Source organism: Lathyrus oleraceus, chromosome 3, assembly GCF_024323335.1.
Source record: "Lathyrus oleraceus cultivar Zhongwan6 chromosome 3, CAAS_Psat_ZW6_1.0, whole genome shotgun sequence".
Classification (NCBI taxonomy): Eukaryota; Viridiplantae; Streptophyta; class Magnoliopsida; order Fabales; family Fabaceae; genus Lathyrus; species Lathyrus oleraceus.
This window is the reverse complement of record NC_066581.1, coordinates 431,402,641-431,412,373: the sequence shown is the minus strand read 5'-3', so window position 1 is coordinate 431,412,373 and position 9,733 is coordinate 431,402,641. Positions and strand designations below refer to the sequence as shown.

At 35.6% G+C, this 9,733-nt stretch overlaps 2 protein-coding genes across 3 annotated transcripts; one reads left to right on the top strand and one right to left on the bottom strand.

The window, feature by feature from the left end:
- The first annotated feature begins 352 nt into the window (after positions 1–352).
- Positions 353–2,951, top strand: LOC127128057 (uncharacterized). 2 transcript variants are annotated; one of them, XM_051057309.1, is made up of 5 exons: positions 353–871; positions 1,715–1,751; positions 1,839–2,075; positions 2,156–2,203; positions 2,290–2,951. In XM_051057309.1, the coding sequence occupies exons 1-5, from the start codon at positions 570–572 to the stop codon at positions 2,779–2,781; spliced, it is 1,116 nt and encodes a 371-aa protein (XP_050913266.1). In that variant the 5' UTR covers positions 353–569; the 3' UTR covers positions 2,782–2,951. The 2 variants fall into 2 exon arrangements, with proteins under 2 accessions (XP_050913266.1, XP_050913267.1); XM_051057310.1 differs by having other exon boundaries at positions 2,300–2,875.
- A 624-nt stretch (positions 2,952–3,575) lies between these two features.
- Positions 3,576–6,459, bottom strand: LOC127129365 (glycerol-3-phosphate dehydrogenase [NAD(+)]). The gene is made up of 9 exons (XM_051058574.1): positions 6,234–6,459; positions 5,648–5,724; positions 5,277–5,567; positions 5,079–5,186; positions 4,867–4,968; positions 4,597–4,717; positions 4,457–4,511; positions 4,249–4,297; positions 3,576–4,063 (listed from the first exon to the last, which is right to left on the bottom strand). The coding sequence occupies exons 1-9, from the start codon at positions 6,325–6,327 to the stop codon at positions 3,896–3,898; spliced, it is 1,065 nt and encodes a 354-aa protein (XP_050914531.1). The 5' UTR covers positions 6,328–6,459; the 3' UTR covers positions 3,576–3,895.
- Positions 6,460–9,733: the final 3,274 nt, after the last annotated feature.

The following is a 9,733-nucleotide window of genomic DNA, read 5'->3' as shown; positions in this document are numbered from 1 at the left end:
TGCGCCAATTCATCTGACGCATCCTCTACCAAACCTGATTATTTTGGTGTATTTTTTTTGAAAAATTGATTATTTTCGATTTTTTTTAAAAAACTTGATTATTTAAAAAAAAGTCCAGTAAAAGAGTGTGTTCAACTCTTATATTAAATGCGAAAAAGCTCTATGAATTTTAAGCTAATTCATATAAATTTTTTTGTTATGAAAAAAAGTAGAAAAAGAAAAAAAGTTATGCAAATTATATGAATGGCAATAGGATGCAAGAGTGGCCCAATGAACCAATAAAGCAAATAATTAAGTTTAATTTTAAAAAAAAGTAATAAAATAAAGCACTCTGACTCAAAAAAAAAGAAAGAAGCAATAACATAACACAATAATCATTCATACATAGCATAGCATGATCCATTCCATTCCCTTCCCACCATAGAAACAAATAACTTCTCTTTCACTGTCACCATCTTTCCCTTTTTCTTCATCTTCTAGAAATTCACACAACAACAAGATCTGAATCAATTCAAAAACACACTTAATCATACAAATTACACACACAAAAACACTCTCTGTCTTGTGTCATGGGTGGAGTTACTTCATCAATGGCAGCAAAATTTGCATTCTTTCCACCAAGCCCACCATCATACAATCTTGTCAAAGACGAACTAACTTCTCTTCTTCTCATCACTCCTTTCCCTCACCGTGAAAACGTTGAGATTCTTAAGCTTCCTACGCGCCGTGGAACGGAGATTGTGGCGGTTTATGTTCGTCACCCAATGGCTACTTCTACTCTTCTTTACTCTCATGGAAACGCTGCTGATCTTGGTCAGATGTATGAGCTTTTCATTGAGCTTAGCATCCACTTGCGCGTTAATCTCATGGGGTATCTTATCTCTCTCTTTTTTGGAACTTTTCTTTTCAACTTCTTTTGCTTTTTGGCTTTCTGTAAATTTTGCTTCTTTTTGGTTTTTGGTTTCTGGGTTTTTTGTTTTTTGCTTGCTTAGAGTGAGAAATGAGGATTCATGGGTGATTTGAAAGTTTGAACTTTTGGTGAAGTGATTTTGATTGGATAATCAACTCAATTAAGTGCTTATAAATAAGCTATTTTTAGAAAGAAAAAAAAAGATAAAGTTCAGGGAAATTATTTTCTTATAAGTTGCAAGTTGTTTTCTCATAAGCTATTGGAAGTAAGCTGAAACCAACTTATAACATCATAAGTTGTTTCTGAAAGCTTTTCCCAACAGTATCAGAAGTGCTTATGTCATTAGATAAGTTCAAATTTTGGGTGTTCTGTTATTGATTATTTATGTATATCTAATTTTTCAAATGAAGTATGAATTGGAAGATATGGAGTTTATGATAAACTGTTTTGTTGGATTTCATGAATATGGGATTAATGCTGTTTTCTGGGCTTGTATTACTAACAATAAACTTGTTAATTTTTCATTGCAGTTAATTATTTTATGTTCTGTGCATTTGAATACACACAATATTCTTTTAAAAAGTTGATTATTTTGGTTTTCAGTGCAGTTAACCGGTGCTCAGGGGCAATCATTAGCATTTTCCAATTTGTATATTCTTCTTAGTTTTAAGCATTTTGTCTTCTGTTCAAGTTTATCATGTTTCTGACACTTGAGTACCCTTTGTGAAGAAAAATTATGGAAGCATGCATAGGAGTGAAAAATGGTAGTTTTTTTTCTTACTCTGAAGTTATAATTTGTTGCAGGTATGATTATTCTGGGTATGGGCAATCATCGGGAAAGGTTTGTGTTTTATATGTAATTGCGTGTTCAAGTTGCATCGTGCATACATAGATCTGATCAATTAACACCGTTTTGAATGAGCTGTAGCCAAGTGAGCAGAATACATATTCAGATATTGAGGCTGTATACAAGTGTCTAGAAGAAAGTTATGGTGCTAAGCAGGAAGATGTAATCCTTTACGGACAATCTGTTGGAAGTGGCCCGACTTTGGAAATTGCGGCTCGGTTGCCTCAATTACGAGCTGTTGTTTTGCACAGTCCAATACTTTCTGGCTTAAGGGTCATGTATCCAGTAAAACGTTCATACTGGTTTGACATATTTAAGGTATCGTTACTGTTTATCATGCAGAGTTTCGATAAAGTTCCTGAATCTCATGAGATGTTGTTTTGTGTTTGTATATGCAGAATATCGACAAAATTCCACTAGTTAATTGTCCAGTTCTCATAGTTCATGTAAGTATGCTTCAAATATGTATATTATGCTATGTAAACTGCAACTGTATCTTGGTTTCATGGACATAGCTTCATCTCATTTGTAGGGTACTTCAGATGAAGTTGTAGATTGCTCCCACGGTAAGCAACTCTGGGAACTTTGTAAAGAGAAATATGAACCGTTGTGGCTCAAAGGAGGTAACCACTGTGATTTGGAGCTCTTTCCAGAGTACATTAGGCATCTGAAGAAGTTCATAACAACAATTGAGAAGTCTCCGTCGCAACGATACAGTTTCCGAAGGAGTACAGACCAGCAGTTTGAGCAGCCTCGAAAGAGTACGGATATTTTCGAAGTGAGTAGAAAGAGCACCGACCGTAGAGAAAAGCCAAGGAAAAGCACAGACAAACCAGAGAAGGTCAAAAACTTGTCTTCTAGTAATGGCGGAGATATGTTGGAGAAATTAAGAATGACGTTTGATCATAAAGAGAGATCTCGAAGAAGTGTTGACTGTCATGAGAAGTCTCGAAAAAGCATTGATCATCAATTAGAGAAAGGAAGGAAGAGTGTTGACCGACTCGACAGAATAAGAACTGGTTAATTCTTGTTGTATTCAAATTATATTTGGGGACGCGGTATTGGTTTTTTTTGTTATTTTTTATTTATTTATATATTGGTCTATTGGTTGTTTAGTATACTATACTTTGGCTTATGTCAGATATGGTAACTATTGGCATGATGTTACAATGGATGCACTTTTCATTCAGATCATATACCCTCTTTCTGTGTGTTTAACATTTTCTCAAAAATGGTAAATATAGTTAATGGAGGGATTCAAATGACTGTTTCATACATCTAAGTCTATTGCATATTGCATCCATTAGTTGAAAATGTGTGTCCCGGCATGAAACTTCAAACAACAAGAGTTAGATTTCATCTGCCTTCAAAGGGAACAGCTATCTATGGACTTCAATTATGTATTAAGAAGCATGAAAGAGCTTTTCAACAAACCGAAGAATAAAATGAGAGAAATATTGATTATAGAATTGATAGAATGAAATAATGATTATAATATGTGTAGAATGCACTTTATACAGTGATTCTAAGGTAACTAAAATAGCCAACTAGAAACTAATTATAACCTATGAAATGGACTCCGACACAGACCCTCCGACACCGCTAATGTCAAAACATAGGACAGTGACACTGTTATACTGTTATATATAAGAGAGTATTTCAGCTTTATTTAGCCATCTATTCTAATGAAAATTAATATTTTTAATTCTTTATTGATAATATTGCATAAATACGCGTTTAACAAATTTAAATTTGTATAAGATTTGACCAAAATAAATAAATTTTTGTTTGAAATATTTGTCTCAATTGTGTAACATGTGTTATGAATGTCATACGAATGTCAACCATTGATTCAAAGAGTGTTGAAACAAAGAAAAAACTCATGTTTTTTACTTTTCTGACACTTCTTTGACTTTTCCAACACGTGTCGTACGGGTGTCATACAAGTGTCGGACACCGACGCGTGTTGGACACCGCGACACACCTACTCCTAGAGGTGTCAGTGCTTCATAGATTATAATTAACTAAAATTACCTTAAATCAATATCAAAATAATTCTAACAAATTATAACTGACATAATAAAGCCGAGTCGCAATGACCTTTGAGGCGTCCACGAATGATGATGATTGACGGAGAACTACAGCTTGTTTTTTATATGGTGGGGGATGTTATTGTTGAACTCAACTATAGCTGTTGGTGGAAGGAAACCTGAGCTGATTTCATACACTGCTTTGAAGAGAGGAAACATATCTACCCATCCGCGAGTAACCATAACCTCGTGAACCTCTTTTGCAGTTAAAACTCCCTTCAATATTCAACAAAATTTGATGAATGATGACTCATGAATCATTTACATAAGTACTGTTTGGATTTTGATCAATACAAATTGACTCTATTCATATGTGATTCCTTATACTCATTGAATTTATCAGAGTTATTTATGAATATACACATTTGGATTTATCAGTATGTTGGTTTAATGTATATTACCTGCAATTTCTGGCCTTTGAGCATCTGTTCTTCAAGTTCATCAAAAGACCTATAGGGAAAAGAAACACAAAAATAGTTACATCAACTTTGAGACAACCAGAATCAAGCAAACCGACAAATTGGTCGGTTCTCTATTCAACCGTCTAGTTCAGGATGGTTTGTAAAAAGTTGCATCCAAGTACTGTGGACAAAAGAGAGAAAATCAAACCTCTTTCCCCCATTTAGTGCAAAAGCCTCAGCAACTTTCCTATTTCTTCCACCCACTGCCACAAATAAGTCATTGTCTTAATCAAACCAAGAAAACCAGTGAGAAAAAAAAAATAGGATTATCTAAATCATTTTCCTTACAGCATGTTGTGATAAGGTCAGCTACACCACAGCTTTCAAATAAGGTACTGTCTTTAACAGATGGAAACAACAACTTCGAAAATGCTAACATCTCTTTCAGACCAATTCTCATGATTGCAGCCTACACATAGTAAAGATCATCATGGTTTAAAATCCGTATATTGTGGAAAAATGCAGACAATTTGCAGCCGCAACCGCGGTTGCAATGCTATTACAAAGACTTACAAAACTGTTATATTGCAAACTGCAATTTAAAACTGTTATGCTTACTTTTGTGTTATTTCCCATCTTCAAGCCATCAATTAAACCTGCAGCTACAGCCACTATATTTTTCAGGGTTCCACACATTTCAACACCTTCAACATCCTGAACCTGTATTAAATAATAAAGCAAAAATCATAAACCTATAGTTCATTTCAGCATTCCTAACTTAACTGTTTAAATATGTAACTATCAAGAAAAGGCTATGCTACACTACTCACAGACGTCACACTAAAATAAGGAGTGTTGAACAACTGAACCCATCTCTCCGCAGCTGCTTTGTCACGACGGTATCCAACAGTCGCCTCGCTAAATTCCTCCTTCGCAATCTGTTAAAAAATTTGTACAATTAAACAATCAATGAGTATATGATATAAGATTCTTTTAGATTAAAAAGGTTCATAGATTCTTCTAGCTACCTCATCTGCTATATTGGCTCCCATTAATACAGAACAATTGATTCCCAATTGATTGGAGATTAAAGTAGAGATCAAGGATGGTCCTTCCCTCTTAACCTCCATCCCTTTAACAAGCGAAATCCCCTCCGCGTCTTTCCTTATTTTCCCAACAAGCCTTTTGCATACTCCTTCCATGAACTGATGCGGTGTTACAAATACCAACAGGTTCGCATTTTTCACTGCGTTCATAAGGTCTGGATCCGCAACTACATTTTTACCAAGCTTCACTCCTGGGAGATACTTCACATTTTCCTGTCATGCATGAAGAAACAGTTGTTATTTCATAATAATAGTTAATATTCATTGAATTGAAATGCATGGCTAGTTCTTACATTGGTTTGATTGATGACATCTGAGAGCTTCTCCCCACTTGGTAAAGTTTCTTCATATACCCACATTCTAACTTCATCTGATTATATATTCAAGCATGCTATTAAAATAGGAAATCAAAAGTTTGTTTATTTTCTATATGAGGGTTAAAAAAAACATGGATGAGTTCATGCAATTAATCATAATTGCGTGTGAATAGTATTTTAGATTAATTAATTATATTATGATGAATTTTTATTAAACTCTAATTATGAATCAATTATTTGAGTGAATGAACGTGATGAATTGAATTATTCTCTTAACCAATGAGACGTCTCTATCCTCAACCATTTCGCTATTTAAGATTACAACATTAAACATTAATATACTACAATGAGAGACTGATCCTCTCAACGACAATCTTTAAAATTCTAAAAGGTACACCGTTCATATATTTGCTATAATTTGTATTTATAGGTTATCATCTATACCCTCAACATTCAGAAACCACACTGATTCACAAGAAGCAACCAATTCGAAAGCAATACTTCTTCACACTGCATGCATGACCTAAATAAAATAAATAAAAAGGTAGAAGGAAATGAATACCATTGAAGGATCTGAGGTTGATGGTGTTAGACGCAATAAGCTTTGCCGCAACACTGCCCCAATTGCCACTACCAACAATGGTGACATTATTCATGCTGTTGTTAATTATTCTTCCTGATTTGAAGCACAAGCTATAGAGAGGAGCAAGAGTGCGGCAGAAAAGAGAAATAGAAATTGTTGCGAGTAATTAAGATATACCATACACGTTTCATGAGAAACCGTCTTAAATGCGGTGGTTTACTATACTATACACTAGAGCGTGAGCATGATCTCGTGGTTTGTAATTAACACACATGGTTAATTCTAATTTAAATTAATTTATTATTACTATTATTATTAGTTTCAATCTTGTAAAATATGTGCATTGAACTCGGGAATTTCGAGTTTTTTTTTAAATAATCATATTTTTTAAATTAATTTCTAAAATAATTAATATTTTAAAAAAATTATCGAAATAATCATATTTTCAAACAGATGCGTACGCATCTATTTAAAAGGAAGAGGAGACGCCAACACTATTGATGCATGCTTTAAAAGCAATGCAAGGAGACGTCAATGTTGCTGGCGCATGCATGTGTTTTTGCTCATGCTTCTGGCGCATGCATGTGCATCAGATGTGTGGCGCCTAGTCCTTTGGCGCATGCATTTTGAAAGTTCTTATATAAATACCTCGCCCTTCACCCAGATTTTCTCACACAATTTTTACCCCACCCACATTTTCTTTCATTCTACTTCAATCTCCTTCAAATTTTTGATTTTTAACCATGTCTGAAGACATTCACAAGAGAAATGCCAATTTAATCTTTTCCGTCGTCACGTCTCCGATAAAGATTCGACTTTGGAATATAGATTTGTTTGAACGTCTTAATCAGACGTTGAACCGTTGCTTAGATGGAGAAATTGGAGATGGTGAAAGGATTAGAAGAATCCAATGGCTTGTGTCCACGTTCAACCAAAATGGAGAAGTGCGTGAATGAGTGGATATTAAGACTGACATAGACGTTCATAGGATGATGCATAATATGTTCAAAATTATTTTGATGGTTGTAATCACTTAGTTATTGTAATGGTATTTTAATTTTTTTTAGTTGTTTGTGTTGTTGTTTATGTGTTGCTTGTGTGTTGAATGTCTTGTATTTGTTTGTGATGGTATTTCCTCACAAACTTATCATATGAAATAAACTTTATCTTTTATATATTGCAAAAGAGGTACATGTAAATTTATCATGTTGTGCTCGTTCCAACACTAGTACAGTTAGTACGATTGTGACCTGACTGACAACATGAACTACATAATCTAACCATTTTGTATATCCATTTCGGTTCGAATATGGGTGCTATTTGGGCGACCCTTTTTCTTTCTTCGCATAACTTCGTTGTGCCAGACAATGTCCCCTTGATATTCTAACAAGTAATCCTCTTTTGCCACTAATGAAAAACTAATTTTGTAAATATTTGATAGGCTTATGACTTTGTAAACGTCAGATAATAAATAGGATGGATCCCTTCGAACCTTTGAACATGCCGCAATGACATGGGAGCAGGGCGTACGAAAGGCTTGGAACTTTCCGCAGTCGCACCAACCTCTATCTAGTTCCACTATGTATTGTCCCATCGACATGCCTTCATTGTAATCCATGGACTTAACAACATTGTACCAACCTTAGTACGGTCAAACACCGTGACCACGTGTGTGTTTGCTTTGGCAGCTTCGTGTCTAATGAATTTCATTGAAGCATCACTGAACAACTGCCCAAATTGCAACACTGAACGACATTACTATCTCTGATTTGGGATCCGAGAAGCTGAGGATCATAGAACATTTAACCCCTCTTGGCCTATTTAGGACGTAATGCGGAGACTGTTCAAGTGTAGACTTGATAACAGTTGTTACGTGATACTACACTCAAGCGGGTTTCTCTTGAGAATATTATGGGTCGATAAGTCAATCATCCTAACCTATAATATCCGATAGATGGAATTGAGACTCTGGGAAATTTTTAGAACATGATCTAAAGGTTTTTATCCTTAGTTCACTCCCTTGGGATGGTTCTTACCCAGACTCCATGCTCGTGACTCACAATAAACCCTTGATTCTTGGTTGATCCAATCAAGTCTTGTCAATATCAATGTAACTTGGGTGTTGATAAGGTGTAAACCATAATCCACCAAAATGGATGATTGATATTGACAATGACTTGATTCATCCCTTGACCTCTGTTTGTTTGCGTTGTGTATGATCCCTTATTTGTGACTGTTGTATTCATGCATTCATGCGCATCATAACATTCATCACACAAAATTTCAAGGAACTGAGGTATTATTTGCAAATATTTTCAGACCATGGATTGTGAACGAAGGAACACTAAGAAGTATAGTTTCAGGTGTCCAGATTTGAAAGAGTTAAGGAAGCTAGCGTCTTTTGTATTAGATCCCTTGGACTTCAAGCAACGTCATGGGAAGCTTCTATCTATTTTATCTACTGATGTAGTGGAAGGACTTTTGAGTGTTTTGGTTCAGTTTTATGACCCTATCTACCATTGCTTCAGTTTTCCTGATTATCAGCTTGTGCCTACGTTGGAGGAGTATGCCCATCTCTTGGGAATACCAGTTTCTAACAAAGTGCCTTTTAGTGGATTGTAGAGATTCCCAGATCTCATATTATTGCTGAAGCCCTTCACTTGAAGAAGTCTGAGATAGAGGCTCATTGGATGAAGAAATGAGGTTTGTTTGGGTTGACTTCTGAGTTCCTCATCAAGGAAGTTACTGCCTTTGCTCAAGCCGGTAGTGAGGATACTTTTGAAGCTATCTTTGTGCTGCTCATCTATGGTTTGTCCTTGTTCCCTAACATTGACGGTTTTGTTGATGTTAACGCCATTAGAATTTTCTTGATTGGGAATCCTGTGCCTACTCTGTTAGGAGATATGTACTTATCTTTGCATTTAAGGAATTCTAAAGGTGGTGGGACTATTGTGTGATGTGTTCCTCTTCTGTACAAGTGGTTTATTTCGCACTTGCCTCAGACCCCTGCTTTTGTGGAGAACAAACAATGTCTACGGTGGTCTCACAGACTTATGTCTCTCACTAATGATGATATAGTTTGGTATGATACTTCATTGAGAAGTTTGGATATTGTTGATTATTATGGTGAATTCTCTAATGTGCCCCTCATTAGTACACAAGGAGGAATCAACTACAACCCTGCTTTGGCTCGTCGACAACTTGGGTTCCCCTTGAGAGACAAACCTAATAACATTTTGTTAGAAGGTCTTTTCTATCAAGAGGGTAAAGATCCCCAACATTTGAAGCAGAAGATTGTGCATAGGAAAAGAAGATCTGAGCTTGGTCCGCGCAATTGTGTAGCTTTGGAAGCTTACACTCTTTGGGTGAAGAAGAGAGCTTTGGAGTTGAAGATGACTTATGCTTGCGAAAGACCTATGTCTATGGTTGTGGCTGAGCCATTAACTCTCCCTAACCAAGATCTAAAGGAGTTGGAAGAC